Source organism: Dama dama, chromosome 33 (genome assembly GCF_033118175.1).
Source record: "Dama dama isolate Ldn47 chromosome 33, ASM3311817v1, whole genome shotgun sequence".
Lineage (NCBI taxonomy): Eukaryota > Metazoa > Chordata > Mammalia > Artiodactyla > Cervidae > Dama > Dama dama.
In genome coordinates this window covers 12,699,744-12,720,097 of record NC_083713.1, presented here as the reverse complement: position 1 = coordinate 12,720,097, position 20,354 = coordinate 12,699,744, and the positions used below count along the sequence as shown (strand labels likewise).

Sequence of the window (20,354 nt, the reverse complement as noted above, 5' to 3'; positions counted from 1 at the left end):
CAGGTATTATGTTGTAAATTAATAATTCCTCTGTGTTCTCAATTGCCTGAAAGTCATTGCTTACAGTTAGATAATTTATGCATCAAGGAAATTATGTATACCATGTTTTGTTTAAAATGCACCAATAATTTGAGGAGAAACACACAATTTGTATAAACTTAAAATAAAAACAATCCTAGTAGGGAAGTAAGTTGACATGACTCTCTATTATTTTACCTAAGTTGCTCATCATTTTTCAACTTATTTTATTACTAAATGAACTGCAGGTAGTTAAAGGACCCAGGTCTGATGGCAAGGCCATTGAGAGTGAATATGCTATTTTCCATTATTAAAACCAAAGGGCTGATTTCATTCTAATTGTGCACATAAGTTATCAACAAATCAATGTTGCTTTTAAAATATTTACTATAAATACAAATTTCAAAGGAGCAGAAAAGTTTAAATTTGAAGTGAGTACCATGACATCAGGTCCATACATATATATATAATTAAAACTATTTTCTTAGCTTATACATACTATTTCTTTTAGTATTTTATAATGTGTTTTCCCAACAAAGGCAAACAACATATCAATTATAATTAGCTAAAAATTTGCCTATTCTTTTCATTGATTCTTGTGAAGTTCTGATGGATTTGGATCTTCCAAGGAATTCAGTATTTCATTATAGATATCAGTGAGTATTTGAGCCTCTTCTGCTCTAAAAGGGCTGCCTGTTGATAGAAGAGCTAACATTGGCAAATGAGATATGTCATGGAATAATAAATATTAATTTAAAAATGCAACAAATTCATAAATGCTCACAAAATGAACTTCCTAAGGGTGAAATTCCCTAATCAGGATAATCATTTGCCCCAGTTTGCGAGGGCAGTTCCAGTTTGTATTTTATGCTTGAAAGTGTCCTGTTTTGGATGAAAAATTATGTACGGTCACCCTGGCAATACTTATCCATACTGCACTGACAAGTGGTACAAAATACTAAGAGTGAGTAATTCGTCTGGGAAACTCGAATCACTTTTCCCAGAAGAGTTTAAAATAGTTTTATTTCTAGGATAGCATTAGTTGGCATTGAGAAAGATGCCCTTTTCATGACTGGATATTTGTTGTGAATTTATTCTGAAATGCTCCTTATTTGCTATCAATCTTCACTGTGAAAACAAATGGTCTATTTAACTTTGTGTTTACTCATGTTGACCTAAGCAACATTTGATTAACTGATCACATCTTTATAGTTTGGTTAAAAATTTAATCATTAAGTTCTAAGAATGCCAAATACGATGAAGGTTTTCCCAGCACAGACTATTTTATTCAGCTATTGTCATATTTATATAACTTGTAAAATTATTAGCAAGTTATATTTTCTTTTCAACAATTTATTCATGTTTAACATCACTGTACCGTATATGGTGAAAACTCTTAAATATAAAACGATGTAGAAATATATGCTATGCTGTGCTTAGTCACTTAGTCGTGTCCAACTCCTGCCACCCTATGGATTGTAGCCTGCCAGGCTCCTCCGTCCATGGAATTTTCCAGGCAAGAATACTGGAGTGGGTTGCCATGCCCTCCTCCAGGGGATTGTCACAACCCAGGGATCGAGCCCAGGTCTCCTACTTTGCAGGAAGATTCTTTGCCATCTGAGTCAACAGGGAAGCCCAGAACTATATATAATGCATATATTAAAGAAGAATGTATTAAAGAAGAATACAGTGTATTTGCCTAGGAATTCTTAGCACCTTTGAGAAAGTATTGCTTTTCATAGTGTTGAGGAGTTGGGAATCTACAGTCTCATCCTGCCATCTAGTGTTGAGCATCCTCAAACTGCCAAAGTAGCTCTCAGTGAAATAAAAAAAAAAATGAAATTATTATTGGCTTTTTTCTTTAAACCAAAATCTCAATAACAAGGGAATATTCCTAAGAAAACATTCTGATGTACATGATGGCTAGAGTTATAATGGGCAGGTACGTAGTGTGTACTATACAATTAAGGTATCATTTTATATACAGTGAAAAGAATATGTACTTCATACACTATTTAGAGGCAAAGGCAAAAAAATCGTTAAATAAACATTGAAACGATATAAATGAAATATTTCAAATTAAAATGACATACTACCTTTTGTCTTCCGATGAATGTACATACCATATACATGTGACATACCTATATTTAAACATTTGAAGTGATCTAAAGCTTCCCTGGTAGCTCAGACGGTAAAGCGTCTGCTTGCAATGTGGGAGATCTGGGTTTGATCCCTGGGTTGGGAAGATCCCCTGGAGAAGAAAATGGCAACCCACTCCAGTATTCTTGCCTGGAAAATTCCGTGGATGGAGGAGCCTGGTAGGCTACAGTCCATGGGATTGCAAAGAGTCGGACACGACTGAGCAACTTCACTTCATTTCACTTCAAAGCTAGATAACTCTGAACCTATGGCTAGGTTAAAGTGGATTAACTCTTATCTGATCAGGAATACAAATCAGATTTTCAAAATCTCAAAACAGAGTAAAAAGTGTCACATCTGATAAACAAGGACCTCCCTATATTCAAGCATGAAAAATCTTTGTTTTACCACTATGTGTTAGGGAAAAAAAATCAGCGATTAATTGATTATAAACCTGCTCTGGCTTAATTCAGCTGACATTTGAGACACATTGTTTGGGAGCATATTAATTGCCCCTGAGATATATCTCTCTAAACAGTTAATGTCATCAGAAAACAAAGTTTCTGAGGTAGAGCCATCCATTTGGATGCTAATTGATTTTCATATTAATTGATCATCTGCTATGTGCCCAGTATTTGGATAGATACTGGGAGTACAAAGCTTAATAATAGGGACATGGTCTCTGCTCTCAAGGAATTCACTTTGTATCTTCAGGTAGACATCTATTAATAGACAAACACTTATTTTTACTCTTATTGCTCAAATACTCAGATTGGTAAAAGGCAGTATGTTCAATGACTGAGACAGACCAGGCTGAGTAGATAAGAAGGGAGGGATAGAGGGCGGAGTTACTTTTTGTAGAAGAGCATTTTCTGAAGGTAATAATTACTCTGGAACCTAAAAGTCAAGAAATAGGAGGTATTCCACGAATTAGATAAAAAGGAGTCTGTTCTCCATAGGGCCCAAGAACAGATCTTGAGGGAAGGATTTGAGCTCCCATAACTTACTGAAAAGCATTAAAGAAGGGAATGAAGCAGGATTGGAAGAAGAATGAAGTGAGCAAGCATGTGGTCTCAGGTAAAATCTGGATTTGGCCTAATGCACAAGATGAGGGCTTTGGAGTGTAAATTGCATGTAAGATTTGTCCTCTCTTGATGCATGGGAGTTTGTCTTTCATAGTTTTTTTCAGTCCTTGTATGAGCCACTCTGGGAAGCATAATTTCTAGGGAAAGTAACTACTATCAGCTGGGGACAATTTGAAGAATGATGCAGGTGGGAGCGATTAGCAGCCAGCTACAGGGAGATGAATGCACCAGCTCATTATGGGGTAGGGGAAGGGCACGAAAGCAGAGTTTGCTAGGAATACTAGTGCAAGTAAGCAAAATCTGTTCAGGCATGGGACCCTAAGAGTCCAGAGACCTGTGAACAAGAAGAGAATTCCACCCAAGTAAGTCAGGACGTTGTAAGTAGGATCATGTAGATTGTGATAAGAAATTTGTATTTTAATCTTTTTGCAATGGGTCATGCACTCAAATCAAGTTTTATGCTTTATTCTGTGCGGCTGGGTGAGGCTGGGGTGGTGGGATGGTGTAAGCAATCAAATACAAAAATCTTTCCCTGGGAAATGTTTCTATGCCTTTTCTGCAAAGTTAATGTTCACAGTATTAACCATGGTTCCTTATATGTGGTGTCCTTGACTTGCATTCTCATGGTTATTTGTCACTATTCAGAAAATTAAAAATACTGTGGTTGGAGGACCCTCTTTGGGGGGGTTAATTGTAAGGAAGCATAAAAACAATTTCAACTTTGCCTGGTTACTAATTAGTGTGTCTGTAAGTACTTAGTAGCGCTTCTGGAAACTTCCTTCTGTTTTAGGATAAATTGAGGAAATGTAATATTGTTGATGACTGGCATTTTTCCAGAAATATGCTGTGTGCTTTGGATATTTTCTTTAACTCTGAATAAGATTTTATTTTTACTTTCAGATGAGAGAAGAGAAATTAGTAAGCTGTCACAAGTGGAAACTGGGGGAACTGGAACTTGAAAATTAAGGTGTTTAGTTTTGGAATCAGTCCTTCTTCACAACATTATGAGCAAAATATTTAATCTGGCAAACTACTTCAGGTATTTCTGGAAGAAAATTATATGGATTATAAGTCAAATGATATTGGTTACTAGAGTTTCAGTTAGGTGTGGCAAACTGAGAAATATTAAATAATGAATGTTAGCAACATAGAAAAACAGCACAGCATTCAGAAAGGAAAGTTGATTATTTTTCCATTCAGATCAATTCATAATCTGGTTTCTATTCAGAGCATACATTTCCAATATTATTCACATGTGAATAATAGGATAAGTTTCTGAATATTTGGAAGGATGACACAGGGAATAATGATGGTCATTTTTTAAACAACATTGCTTAGCAACATAAGATATATTTAAATATTTTAGGATGAGTTTTACAAAAGTTCATTAAAAAAATGAAAAGAACATTCACTAGTTTGTACCCCTTTTATCCATGTTCCATATTAAAAATATTATTAGCACCTCTTAGGTAGTTATCTCAAAAACAATTAAACTTTAAAAAATATTTTAAAATATACAATTTTCTGCTACTAATATTGTTAACAGTAAAACTACTTATAGTAATCTCATTTTATAAAGTTGTTACTTTGGCAAACAAAATTTACCTAAAATTTCGTATCTAACATTTAATTGTCTAAATTATTTGAATAATTGTGGCAACTCAAACTATATTCTAAAACTCTTGGAAATAATAAACATCTTACAAGTTGTAATATCAAAACTTACAATGTAGCAAGCACTATACTATGCATGTGTGCCCCAATTTACCCTTGTAATCATTTCACAGACCAAGAAGAGTCAGGCTAATTGAGTGCAAATCCAAATTGATTTGAATCCAAATCCTATACTCATTATTATTGCATATGATTGGTATTTCATGTTTTCTCTTTCATAATATTTTACATTTTCTTCATTTGCGTCTGACAGTTTATTGGCAGCCAGTATAGATAAGAGATGGGCTTCCCAGGTGGCGCTAGTCGTAAAGAACACACCTGCTAATGTAGAAGATATAAGAGACAAGGGTTCAACCCCTGGGTCAAAAAGATCCTCTAGAGGAGGGCATGGCAACCCACTCCAGTATTCTTGCCTGGAGGATCCTATGGACAGAGGAGCCTGGCAGCTACAGTCCTTGGGGTTGCATAGAGTTGGACACAACGGAAGCAACTTTACATATAGAATACATATATAAGAGAAGCTGTGGGATTTAATGGATTGTAAATATTTTTCTTCCTGATGAAGTGATTATGTATGTGTTTTGCTTGTGGAGGAGAAAAAGAGAATATGCAGAAGGTTAAATAAAAATTGTCCTAACATATACTTAGCTTTATAACTCTATGAACTTTCTCACTGAACAGTGGCAGATAGTTTAAGTAAAAACTGGTAATGGTTTATTACTTCATCTCTGGAGTAGAAACTTCTTGGCAAGATGAGTCATTTAGGTAGCCCACAGCTGTTCACATTTTGAAACTCTCTGGAAATTTCCCTAGAGTGATTTATAAATTTTGTAGAACATTCTGTTGAGAAGACTATGTTAAAAAAAAATTCACTTTTGAAAGTCAAAATTCTTGCTTTCTGATTCCAATAATTGACTAAGAAGGAAGTAGCAGTTTCCTCTGGCTTCTAACTTGAGAGCACCTGCAGCTTAAGAGAGAGGTCAGCAAGTTGAAATTATACTCTTTATGAAAATACAGATTAAGTATGGGCTAAAACCCCAAAGACACCCAGGTTCATAACTGATTTAGCTGATGTTACTTCATTGTAAGAAGAGCAAATTAATAGTTATGTTGACAAGAATGGGTTAACTTTGGTCCAATGGGATTTGCTTAAAACTTAGAATAAACTGTAGATTGAAATAAAATATTTGGTACTAGAAATAATTTACTCTTCATTAAATTTTGCTAGCTCTTTTAAGAATGACTATTAAAAGAGACAAGTGCTTCCAAAATTGTTTCAAAATGTTTCATGAACTTAAAATGCCTCAAACACTTACTATCAATCAGAAGGACATACATTATTTTCTCTAGATTGTATACAATCTTAAGAGGGAAAAAACTGATGGTTCAGAAATTTTTTTAGCATAAGCAAAAGTCAAATATTAAGGCATTTAGAATCTTCCGAAGTAGGGCCCCTGAAAAGCAGTACTTTTGGAAGTTTCTCACAAAACAAAAACAAAAACCTTTTGTGGTTTAGGGACTAATCAGGCATTGAATGGGCTTCCCAGGTGGCTCAGTGGTAAAGAGCTCTCCTGCCCAGGGACAGAGGAGCCTGGTGGGCTGACATCTATGGGGTCGCAGAGTCGGACACAACTGAAGTGACTTAGCAGTAGCAGCAGCAATGTAGGAAACACAGGAGACACGGGCTTGATCCCTGGGCCTGGAAGATCCCTTGGAGGAGGAAATGGCAGCCTGTTCCCAGATTCTCGGGACTTTCCTGTGGTTCAGACAGTAAAGAATCTGCCTGCAACGTGGGAGACCCAGGTTTGATCCCTGACTTGGGAAAATCCCCTGGAGAAGGAAATGGCTACCCACTTCAGTATCCTTGCCTGGTAAATTCCATTGACAGAGGAACTTGGCAGGGTACATCCCTTGGGGTCGCAAAGAGTTGGACATGACTTAGCGATGAGAAGGCACTGAAAAAGAAATCTGCTACAGGTGTAGTCAGTTTGAATAAGGCAAGGTTTGGAGAAGTATAGCAGATGACTGACTGAAAATGATTTCTTTACCTTACAAGGGATGTGGTTATTACTAAGAGAAGAGCCTAGATGATGTTGATTTTTGTTTTATAATCACAGAATATCTTTACTTTTGTTTAGCTTTTAAATAGAGAGCATTTTCATAAAATTCTGAAGTACCAAACTAGAAGAATTCTTATAAGCAGTCATATCCAAAACACTGTTTCTAAATATGTGTCGATGTGTGGTAAACAAATCAGATGACATATTCCTCCCAGGTAGTGCCAGTCTTAGTACAAGAAACAATATCTCTTAGTTCACAGTTCAGAAAATGTCCCCACAGCCTCTGATGGAAAGAGAAAACCTTGAACAACTTTACATTTGTTTTAATTCACTTCTATTTTTCAGGAAAGCATTCCAGGCATGTAACTGAAAGATCAGTTAGCACTAAATGTATGTAATAAAGTAAACAGTGATTCCTCATCCCTCAGACTTCCACATCCAACTTTATTCTGGCTTCCTTCCATTCTTGTCATTGAGATGCACAATACCTTTTTTATTCCTACTTATCTATATGTGACCTATTCCTTCACATTTTCCCCTGTCCTTTAGAATTTTCTCTTCATCTCTGAAAGTGTTAGTTACTCAGTCATGTCTTAGTCCTTGTTACCCCATGGACAGCAGCACACCAGGCTTCCCTATCCAACACCAACTCCTGGACCTTACTCAGACTCATCTCCTTTGAGTTGGTGATGCCATCCAACCACCTCATCCTCTGTTGTTCCCTTCTCCTCATGCCTTCAATCTTTCTCAGCATCAGGATCTTTTCAAATGAGTCAGTTCTTCACATTGGGTGGCCAAAGTATTGGAGCTTCAGCCTCAGATTCAGTCCTTCCAGTGAATACCCAGGACTGATCTGCTTTAGGATGGACTGGTTTGATCTCCTTGCAGTCCAAGGGACTCTCAAGAGTCTTCTCCAACACTACAGTTCAAAAGCATCAATTCTTTGATGCACAGCTTTCTTTATGGTCCAACTCTCATATCCATACATGACTACTGGAAAAACCATAGCTTTGACTATATGGGCCTTTATTGGCAAAGTAATGTCTCTGCTTTTTAATATGCTGTCTAGGTTGGTCATAGCTTTCCTTCCAAGGAGCAAGTGCCTTTAATTTCATGGCTACAGTCACCATCTGCATTGATTTTGGAGCCCAAGAAAATAAAGTCTGTCACTGTTTCCATTGTTTCCCCATCTATTTGCCATGAAGTGATGGGACCAGATGTGATGATCTTAGTATATTGGATGTTGAGTTTTAAGCCAACTTTTTCACTCTCTTGTTTCACTTTCATCAAGAGGCTCTCAAGTTCCTCTTCCTTTTGGGCTTTCTGCCATAAGGGTGGTGTCATCTGCATATCTGAGGTTATTGATATTTCTCCCAGTAATCTTGACTCCAGCTTGTGCTTCATTCAACCTGGCATTTTGCATGATGTACTCTGCATGTCAGTTCAATAAGCAGGGTGGCAATATACAGCCTTGACGTACCCCTTTCCCAGTTTGGAACCAGTCCATTGTTTCATGTCTAGTTCTAACTGTTGCTTCTTAAACTGCATACAGATGTCTCAGGAGGCAGGCAATGTGGTCTGATATTCCCATCTCTTGAGAATTTTTCACAGTTTGTTATGATCAACACAGTCAAAGGTTTTGGCATAGTCAATAAAGCAGAAGTAGATGTTTTTCTGGAACTCTTGCTTTTTCTATGATCCAACAGATGGCAATTTGATTTGGAGAAGGGAATGGCAAACCACTTTAGTATTTTTACCTTGAGAACCCCATGAACAGTATAAAAAGAAGTTGTCAAACTGTCTTCCAAAGTAGCTGTACTGTTTTGCATTCCTACCAGCAAAGAATGAGTTGATCTTGCTTTACCACATCTTTTCCAGATTTTGGTGGTATCATGCATTTTATTTTAACCATCCTAATGGGTGTGTAGTAGTAACTCACTGTTGTCTTAATTTACATATCCAAGATGACTTATGACATGGAACACCTTTTCATTAACTTGTTTGCCATCTCTATAGGTTTTTTTAAGGTGTCTGATAAGGTCTTTGATCTATTTTTAATAGGGTTGATTTCTTATTCTTGAGATTTAAGAGTTTTTTTGTATATTTTCAATAGCAGTCCTTTATCCAGTGTGTTCCTCTCGGCCGCTCCTGCTCATGCTCCACGCATAAGTTCAGGGGAGGCGGATGAAAGGAGCAAGCCCGCGTCCAAGGTAAGGAGCATCGGCTGCTCTTTGCTGGAGCAGTCGTGAAGAGATACCCCACGTCCAAGGTAAGAGAAACCCAAGTAAGATGGCAGGTGTTGCGAGAGGGCATCAGAGGGCAGACACGCTAAACCATAATCACAGAAAACTAGCCAATCTGATCACAGGACCACAGTCTTGTCTAACTCAATGCAACTAAGCCATGCCATGTGGGGCCACCCAAGATGGTCGAGTCATGGTGGAGAGGACTGACAGAAGGTGGTCCACTGGAGAAGGGAATGACAAACCACTTCAGTATTCTTGCCTTGAGAACCCCATGAACAGCATGAGAAGGCAAAATGATAGGATACTGAAAGAGAAACTCCCCAGGTCAGTAGGTGCCCAATATGCTATTGGAGATCAGTGGAGAAATAACTCCAGAAAGAATGAAGCGATGGAGCCAAAGCAAAAATATCATCCAATTGTGGATTTGACTGGTGATAGAAGCAAGGTCCAATGCTGTAAAGAGCAATATTGCATAGGAACCTGGAATGTTAGGTCCATGAGTCAAGGCAAATTGGAAGTGGTCAAACAGGAGATGGCAAGAGTGAATGTTGACATTCTAGGAATCAGTGAACTAAAATGGACAGGAATGGGTGAATTTAACTCAGATGGCCATTATATCTATGACTGTGGGCAGGAATCCCTTAGAAGAAATGGAGTAGCCATCATGGTAAACAAGAGAGTTCAAAATGCAGTACTTGGATGCAATCTCAAAGATGACAGAATGATTTCTGTTCATTTCCAAGGCAAACCATTCAATATCACTGTAATCCAAGCCTATGCCCCAACTAGTAATGCTGAAGAAGCTGAAGTTGAATGGTTCTATGAAGACCTACAAGACCTTCTAGAACTAACACCCAAAAAGATGTCCTTTTCATTATAGGGGACTGGAATGCAGAAGTAGGAAGTCAAGAAGGTGTTACTCCTGTTACACCTGGAGTAACAGGCAAATTTGGCCTTAGAGTACGGAATGAAGGAGGGCAAATGCCAACAGAGTTTTGCCAAAAGAACACACTGGTCATAGCAAACACCCTCTTCCAACAACACAGGAGAAGACTCTACACATGGAAATCACCAGGTGGTCAACACCAAAATCATATTGATTATATTCTTTGCAGCCAAAGATGGAGAAGCTCTATACAGTCAGCAAAAACAAGACCAGGAGCTGACTGTGGCTCAGATCATGAACTCCTTATTGCCAAATTCAGACTTAAACTGAAGAAAGTGGAGAAAACCACTAGACCATTCAGGTATGACCTAAATCAAATCCCTTATGACTATATAGTGGAAGTGAGAAATAGATTTAAGGGACTAGGTCTGATAGACAGAGTGCCTGATGAACTATGGATGGAGGTCCATGACATTGTGTGGGAGACAGGGATCAAGACCATCCCCATGGAAAATAAATGCAAAAAGGCAAAATGGTTGTCTGAGGTGGCCTTACAAATAGCTGTGAGAAGAAGAGAAGTGAAAAGCAAAGGAGAAAAGGAAAGATATTTCCATTTGAATGCAGAGTTCCAAAGACTAGCAAGGAGAGATAAGAAAGCCTTCCACAGCGAGCAATGCAAAGAAATAGAGGAAAACAATAGAATGGGAAAGACTAGAGATCTCTTCAAGAAAATTAGAGATACCAAGGGAACAATTCATGCAAAGATGGCTTCAATAAAGGACAAAAATAGTATGGACCTAACAGAAGCAGAAGATATTAAGAAGAGTTGGTAAGAATACACAGAGGAACTGTACAAAAAAGATCTTCACGACCCAGATAATCACAATGGTGTGATCACTCACCTAGAGCCAGACATCCTGGAATGTGAAGTTAAGTGGGCCTTAGAAAGCATCACTACAAACAAAGCTAGTGAAGGTGATGGAATTCCTGTTGAACTATTTCAAATCCTGAAAGATGATGCTGTGAAGGTGCTACACTCAATATGCCAGCAAATTTGGAAAACTCAACAGTGACCACAGGACTGGAATAGGTCAGTTTTCATTCCAATCCCAAAGTAAGGCAATCCCAAAGAATGCTCAAACTACCGCACAATTGCACTCATCTCACCAGCTAGTAAAGTAATGCTCAAAGTTCTCCAAGCCAGGCTTCATCAATATGTGATCCGTGAACTTCCAGATGTTTAAGCTGGTATTAGGAAAGGCTGAGGAACCAGAGATCAAATTGCCAACATCTTCTGGATCATCGAAAAGGCAAGAGAGTTCCAGAAAAACATCTATTTTTTCTTTATTGACTATGCCAAAGCATTTCACTGTGTGGATCACAATAAACTGTGGAAAATTCTGAGAGATCAGAATACCAGACCACCTGACCTGCCTCTTGAGAAACCTGTATGCAGGTCAGCAAGCAACAGTTAGAACTGGACATGGAACAACAGACTCGTTCCAAATAGGAAAAGGAGTACCTCAAGGCTGTATTTTGTTACCCTGCTTATTTAACTTCTATGCAGAGTACCTCATGAGAAACGCTGGGCTGGAAGAAGCACAAGCTGGAATCAAGATTGCTGGGAGAAATATCAATAACCTCATATATGCAGATGACACCATCCTTATGGCAGAAAGTGAGGAGGAACTAAAAAGCCTCTTGTTGAAAGTGAAAGAGGAGAGTGAAAAATTTGGCTTGAAGCTCAACACTCAGAAAACTAAGATCATGGCATCTGGTCCCATCACCTCATGGGAAATAGATGGGGAGACAGTGTCAGAATTTTTTTGGGGGGCGGCTCCAAAATCACTGCAGATGATGACTGTAGCCATGAAATTAAAAGATACTTACTCCTTGGAAGGAAAGTTATGACCAACCTAGAGAGGATATTAGAAAGCAGAGACATTACTTTGTCAACAAAGGTCCATCTAGTCAAGGCTCTGGTTTTTCCATTGGTCATGTATGCATGTGAGAGTTGGACTGTGAAGAAAGCTGAGCACCGAAAAATTGATGCTTTTGAACTATGGTGTTGGAAAAGACTCTTGAGAGTCCCTTGGACTGCAAGGAGATCCAAGCAGTCCATCCTAGAAGAGATCAGTCCTGGGTGTTCATTGGAAGGACTGATGCTGAAGCTGAAACTCCAGTACTTTGACCACCTCGTGCATAGAGCTGACTCATTGGAAAAGACCCTGATGCTGGGAAGGATTGGGGGTAGGGGAAGGGGATGACAGAGGATGAGATGGCTGGATGGCATCACCGACTCAATAGGCATGAGTTTGAGTAAACTCCGGGAGTTGGTGATGGACAGGGAGGCCTGGCGTGCTGGGATTCATGGGGTCACAAGGAGTCAGACACGACTGAGCGACTGAAATGAACTGAACTGAACTGATCCAATGTGTTTCTGCAAGTATTTACTCCTAGGCTGTAGCTTGTCTTCTAAGCTCTTGATACTGCCTTTCGTAGAGCAGAATCTTTTAATTTTAATGAAGTCTAGCTTATTAATTTTTCTTTCATTGGTCAGTCCTGAGGCCAGGATTTTAATTCAATTCTTTGATGTAACAGAGCTCAAACTTTTCTAGAAAACTTTACTCTGAGCTTAAAGGGACCTAAATTCTGGAAGTCATCTTGAAATCTTTGAGGCTAGAAAATAAAAGCAAAAAAAAAAAACCAAAAAAAAAAACAATGTTGGGCAGCAGAATTAGAGGTGAAGAGAGACTGAGTTTTGATAACAATATGAGGTCCTGAATCCATCAATATTGAAGTCAAATACCTTTGACTTTTTCAATTTTGTACAAAAAAATCCATGCTTTGTTTCTGACTGTGAGTCAGAATTTTTCTCATTTTTAAGTAAAGTGATGAGAAGACCATATTCATTGTCCTAACTTATTGTTACATTATACAATTAAATGTCTGTACATTTCTCTTTCTTTGGTAAGATGAATTATTATGTATTTTTAAAGTGGTATGAATACTGCTTCTTTAAAAGTGGTGTTCTAGCCAAGACTTCAGCTATGTGATTAGAGTAGTTCAGAGATTGGTAAGGTTCAGGGGCTGATAAGAATCAAGGTTTCCTAAGCATAGGAGACTGCAGGGAAATCAATTAAGATGTTTTTTGCTCAAGTTCTTGAGAAAGAAGGTGAAAAAATCAGAAAGTCCCTTAAATAGTTGGTTATTTTAATGTCATTTTCTTTCCTCTAGTATGAAAACTGGACAGACTAGTCAGGATTGGAAGTCATTTATATAATGTGTTGTCATATAATATATATTTGAATGTATTATATTTATACAATTAGATGATTGGTAGAAATACATATGGAATAGAGTTAATGTAGAATATATAGATTGTAAGGAATAATATACTGATTTCTTTGCTAAGAAACCATAATACATGAATGTCCATTTATAACTGAAAGGATTATTAACAAATCCCAATTAAAAAGTAGAGTGGAGCTTGTGGAATGATTTTTTTCTTTGTCTTAGAACTCTTTACCTTTGCAATAACTGAGAATCACTAATTTTTATTTTTTTTTAGTCTAACATAAGTATAACAGTCACACTTTATTATTTAGGATAATATATTTTATTTCTCATACTGTAAAAAATAAAAAATGGTTTATCAATATTCAGCATAGCCTGTTGATTTTGAACAGAATAAACAAAATTGGTAAATAAGCATCAGATGCTTTATAATGTAATTCTATATAAAATTCACAGTTAGATGCATCCGGTTATGCAAAATACGGGAAGACTAAACCCCCAGAGACTCTCTTATTTAAAAACACAGTAAACATAGTCACAAGCATTAAACATTGCAAACCACCTCTCAGTGTATGTCTTTTGACTAAGTAATGAAGTTATGAATAGTTGTTGGGGAAAATAGTCAAGTCACCAATATGCTGTTTATATGTCCTTGCTGGCAACTTGCCACTTGACCAAGAAGACTTTACCATTTATTTAAAGCTGTTGCTATCCATGTATAAAAGACAACATACATATTTCACAAGAGATTTTTGATTTCACAAAGTTTCAAATTCCATAGAAGACTCAATTTAAGGCAGTTATTTATGTGCTTATGTGAATATTTGAAAACAAGATATAAAAATTTTCTTAAGTGAAAAAATTGACATTATTTTATAATGATACAATTTTTATGACCCAGGATGTATGTTAGGATTTTTCATATTATGCCTCAAAAGACAGTGATTTTATAGTTCACATCAGCTTGCCTCTGATTTCACATGAATGATCTGGAAGGGATCACATTTTAAAAATATGAAATCCTCATGAATAAACTAAGTAATGAGATATACTTTCAGTGATATATGAGTACCATTTTAACTAAACTGAAATAGTCATGAAAGAGTAGTATAGTTAAGTACAAATACATACATATATCAAAATTAAATTGAGAGGATAGGGTGAAGTTAAGTACCAATTCATGAGTCACTGGTGGATTCTGAGTAGTGGAGAAACACATGAGTTAATTCTTAAGAATTAAATCAGTAATGATGTGAAGAATGAAGTAGAGGTAAAAAGCCTGGGAGTTAGATGAACTTTATGACAAAACAATCAATAGTGTTTAGAGACTGATTATAAGTTGTATATGAGGGAAAATAAGAAATCAAAATTGGGATCAAACTTTCAAGCCTGAGGAACAGACAGAATTTATTTACTATTACTAGAGAGAAGTCACTAAGCTAAACTAAATGGACAAAGTGGTTAGTTGTTTCTAGATGACAAGTTCAAATTTAAATGTGAAATTTGAAGTGAACACTGTAGAATCTAAAGTATCTAGAAGCTCTTGAGATCTCACATGGTACATGACTCAGCAGAGAAGGAAAAGTATGGATCTGGATAAACTGAATTAACTCCAGAGAAATGTTAAAAGCTTGAGAGTGAATAACACACATTTTTCTAGGAGACTTTCCCTTGCTGATAATTTTGCCTTCCTTTTTTACAGAAATAGTATGATATTTTTTTAAATCATGAATTACTGGTTGCATTGTGTGCAAAGCCTAATTATAAATGAATAGGTTTCGGGAGGTTTATATATTCTTGCCATTCTGGGGAAGAGAAAATTTTGTCAAACAATAAAATTAGAAAGTAAATAAATAATTTCCTTCAGATTGCCATTAAAAGCTTCTCTTTTCCACCAGAACTTTTCTTATCATGACCTGTATTTAACACACAACTATTCAACCGTCTTTACTGACAAGATGGGCCAGTTCAGTTTCAGTTCACTCGCTCAGTCGTGTCCGACTCTTTGCGACCCCATGAATCCCATGACACAGAGTTGACTCTTTTTGTTCAGATGATTTGGCTTAAGATTGTTTGAAGTGCTGGTTAATGTAGAAGGAGCAGAAGTATGTCTAGGGAGTAAATCATGTGATAGAATTCTGTTGTTACCAGCTCTTTCCAAATGTAATATTGAGTGATCTTATCAGAAAAAGATGCTTGCCACCATTTTAGATGTGAAACCCCAAACCACTTGATCTTTAATAGTTACATTTGTTAATCTGAATGTAGGCTATAAATAATATAATTGTACATGTGATAAAAACAAGTGATGACATATTCTCAAATAGATAACCACCAGATGGTAAAACAGACTGACTCGACGGGGCCAGCAGTATGATAAATTGTACTTAAATGGCAGATAGTTAGAAAGGAATCAAGAGAATAATAAATTCATAGTAGACAGTTAATAAGTTATAGCCACAGAATAAGCAATTTGATTAGATTGTTTACAATAAACAAATCTTTTTCACAATAATTTCTTCTTTTATTGTTTTCAATGGCTGCTTCTTTCTTTTTCTTTTGGTTTTAATTAATCCTTCTTTTGATATTCTTTGGATGAAACCTAGAAAAGGAAGATAAATAAATTTATACATAATAAAGTAACATAACAAAATGTAATCTAAAATTTTTCAAATTATCTTTCAATGTTTAAAATCAAAAAATTGTAATTGGTTTAGCAGTCATTTGTCTATTTCTTTGTGTAAACATCCTCTTTCTAAGGATGTCAGTTTGCATAAATGGGTAAACATTATTGATTTTTATTATTTATCTTCGGTTAGAAATTAATGCTTATTTTATTAAAGTGAACATGTGGCTGTATATGGTTAGTGGAGTTATAGATGATTTTTATTTACATATTAACACTCTATAAATGGGCTTCCCAAGTGATGTTAATAATAAAGAGTTCACCTGCCAATGAAGGAGACTTAAGAGAGTTGATTTGATCCCTGCGTTGTAGAGATCCCCTGGAGGAGGGCATAGCAACCCACTCCAGTATTCTTGTCTGGAAAATCCCATAGACAGAGGAGCTTGGTGGCTACCGTCCATGGGGTCGTGAAGAGTTGGACATGACTAGAGTGATTTAGCATGCACACACTCTATAAATATGGATCATCTTCATTTTCAGAAGAAAATAAATACATTAAATTTCTATGCATATTTTGGTATAATCCTTTAAAATGAAAACTTAGTATATAAATATTAAAAAGTAAAATGTTTTGCTTAAATTTTTTGCGGGGAGGAAGATACATTGAAAGGAACTGCAGCTAACGTATCTGGCAGTGTTATTAAAATGTAGTTGAGAAGACATAGTTAAATCAAAATACTGTTTCTTATCATAAATATAACTAATTTCATACTTTCACAGATTAAAATTCATTCATGATTTCAATACAATTACTATCTTAAACAGTAGTGAATTAATGGGAGAATGCCCTCTATACCTCTTTGACAAGCCCTAAGACATGCTTTTTTAGAGATAAAATTGTTCTCATTCCCTCCACATCCACTGTAGTTAAATGGGCGGCATTTCCCAATGACTGAATTGTAGTAGAATCTGGTCACATTGGCTTGACATAGTCCCCTGTCTGCTGGGGTCAGACACCAGGAGGGGCCATAATACTCTAAAAAGATCAAGAAAACATAGTAAGTCATATATAATAGTTAGTCTGAAACTTTCATATTTATTGTTTGTAGATTAGTCTTATTAGGCATGTTTATGTGAAACAGTAATCTAAATAAATAACATAAAATTCATATATTTCAATTCCAGGAAAATGCTTAGCCAGTCTCCAAGTGTGCACTATACTGAGAACTTTCTCCTTTAAATATGAAAGTAGGTATATCTGTTAAAGGAAAGTGCCAGGACTACTCTTCATATGACAAAACTAGTTTTACATAGTATAAACAACCACTATTCAACAATTTAATTTATGAAAATTTATTAACCATATCCATTAAAAAATTATCATTGCTTATATATCATGTGTTCATGAGTATTCGACTTCATAAATAAAGTCCTGATGAGCAAAAACTTTACTCACTGTATGAGACAAAGAGAAGCTAAGAAAAGAGGTCATTCCCTGACCAAAGTTCTCAATGACATAACATATGACAATTTAAAGCACAGGGATTCAGGTATAGCAAATTCTAACCTGAAACTTTGGAAAGTGAACCCAGATGATTTGGCTTAGTAATAAGTTTTTTATGTGTGTGAATTAAACCAGCAGTTCTAGATGAGTTAGATATTTTTGCAAAGGAAGGAATATTGCTAAAGTCAGGTAAGATCATACATTTACAGGTTTAAACCAGACAGATGGGCTGGTCTGTCAATGGGACCAATCGCTTTCAAAAGTAGAAGAAAAAAAATACAACTAGAGTAATGAAAGGATCGCTCATTTCCTTACGACAAAGCTTAAAAATGGTTTCAGCCATTGATAGTTTTCAGCTCCTTCTGGAATTCCTGTCAGTGAGGGGAAGCTAGTAGTCTTTTTAGCTGTAGACCTAAACTGCTTGATATTATTAGTAAACCAAAATTTCAGATAATTTGGTGGAAGGCCAGGAATCAATATAGCAAGACATGGTACAGGAAATGCAGATGAAGAGGATATGCTGAATGTACAATATTGGCAGAAAATAGAACTTAGAGGAATTCAGTAGCAATGAAGGCAAATGGTTTGTACAAAAAGCAAGAACTGGTTTGATGGTACCCAGGTGAAGAGACTAGAAAATAAATAAAACAACTTGAGGAAAAAAGTAAAAGAAATCTTAAATTGATAAACAAAATTTTATAACCTCCTACCTTCTAGATATTTAAATAAAGATTAGAGTATCTAGATATAATGTCTCATGTAAAAGAGAAATTCTTGAAAATATAAGAGAAGCATTGAAAATATTACAGGAAGAACTCATGATAAACACTTTAGAAAGGTGACATTTTATGTCAAAATCTAAGAACTGAAATCACATTAAAATTGTTTTACTTAATCTTTAAGTAGGTGTATAGACACTGGTTTAAAAGAAACTCCTAGGATTTCAGAAAAAAACTTAACTAGAAATCATGTAGTCTAATTTATGTTTTGCCTCACTCCATTTAGAGATCATAGAGCATTATTACCGCCTTCTTAAAACAAAATTAAAATGTACTTGGTGAGAATGTGTGCTTAATTTTCTGAAAATGTTGAGGTCTTTTTTCTCCAAAAATGGTTAATGTAAGAGGAATTTTGCAACAACTTAGGAGAGATATGCTGTAATTGAGTCCAACATTGTGAAAGCTTTTCCAATAGGTAAATTGTGGATTCTCATCAGTCCATAGCCAAGAATATAACATAGTTATCCATTGCCATTGCTTCTACTTCCATGGCCTTCTAAAATCATCACCCATCCTCAGAAACAAATGAAATACCCCACAAGCAATTAGTCTGATTTGAGAAACAGAGAAAACAGAAGAAATTGCTATTCTTGAATATTATTCTCAAAAAGTACCCACAGATGCCTCATAGTAGATGTGTAAGTAAGTATCATGGTATGATTTATACATCTATTTCACTTTAACATTTTGTGCACAAAATATACTAGCCCACAATAAGTTGAAAATAATAATATATACATATATTATAGATATCCTTGTGTATACTTCTTTACAAATGTTATTTATTATGTCTTAATAGCAGTGCTCTAAAGCTCCTTATTCCAGGACAGACAGAAATTTCTGATTATAGGGAACAAATCATCTCTTTTTACCTAACACACAACCTAAAGTAAAACTGGCCCCATAAAAAAATCAGTGTTATTTCAAATTGAGGACAAATTGGCATAGTATATCTGGGGCTATAGTTCCTAGATTAAAGGTAACAAGCAATATGCCTCTGCTTTCATAGACTAGGAGCCTGGAACATCACTTGAAAGCTAGAACCAAAACAGTCTCTCCACTGGGATCCGAAACCATGGGGCATCTATGGCCATACCACCCTGAACATGCCTGGTCTCATCTGAAACCATGGAGCATATACCACAGTTTTGGTGGAGAGACGTACTTTTCTGTCTTCCTTAGGTCACCCAGTCTTCCAACCATTTGCCACTGACCAAACTACTCAGAAACCAAGGGAAAGGGCAAGAAGAATGCAGGGGATAAGTTTGAAAGCAAACAGACAGTTGACAGTACAGATTCATCTAAGAGTTTCACTACCTGCTGAACTGCCCCAAGCATCAGATTACCTCTGCCTGAAACTGTTTGTGACTTCCGAACCAGAGGGTGTGTGGAATGCTGCTTCTGACAGTCTGGGATCTGCTGTGCAGACTTAACTGTCTCTCTTCCTGCAGAGCAGCTCCCACTCAGAAAGTATTTCTCCATGACTGATCTGACGACTATCTCATTTGTTTGTCCTATTTTAATCACTACCTAAACAGATCATCAGACACAACTCATATTTGACCCAGGTTAATATAGACAGATAATAACATTTTGATAGGGAATTAAAGCTGGACATTAATCACTAAGAAGGCTGTATCGGGTAAGCCAAAGATTTCTTTTTCTTTTCTTTTGGGTTTTTGTATAACATCTTATGAAAAACCTCAAATGAACTTTTTGGCCAACTCAATATTTCAAATTTTAAAAAATGATGTTTTTAATACTGCAATAAATCAGCATCAGTTGGGAAGTTTTTATAAGGACTTTACTCTTCAGAAACATGAATTATACCCACTACATAAACTATTTCTCCTAAAATCATTTAAGCTTGAAGCAGTTAAGACTATCATTGAATTCCTCTACTATAAAAAACAGAATTAAAATACTGAAGCAGATGGTTTCTCAAGGACATTATAGCTCCAGATTTATTGAGTCCTTGAGTATCATCTGGTTCAATCTCTAAAGGTGAAGAACTAGAACTTTTTTGCTCCCTTTCAGGAG

General features: G+C 36.2%; 1 protein-coding gene across 2 annotated transcripts in view; it reads right to left on the bottom strand.

The window, feature by feature from the left end:
* Nucleotides 1-13,785: 13,785 nt before the first annotated feature.
* Nucleotides 13,786-20,354, bottom strand: part of TFPI (tissue factor pathway inhibitor) — a 77,972-nt gene continuing 71,403 nt past the window's right edge. Inside the window, exons 7-8 of one of the 2 annotated variants that reach the window (XM_061135779.1) lie at nucleotides 16,888-17,067; nucleotides 13,786-16,007 (exon numbers count right to left, since the gene is read on the bottom strand). In XM_061135779.1, the coding sequence (XP_060991762.1) occupies nucleotides 15,892-16,007; nucleotides 16,888-17,067 (296 nt within the window). In that variant the 3' untranslated portion in view covers nucleotides 13,786-15,891. The remainder of the gene's footprint in view (nucleotides 16,008-16,887; nucleotides 17,068-20,354) is intronic. The other variant, XM_061135780.1, reaches the window with a different exon arrangement.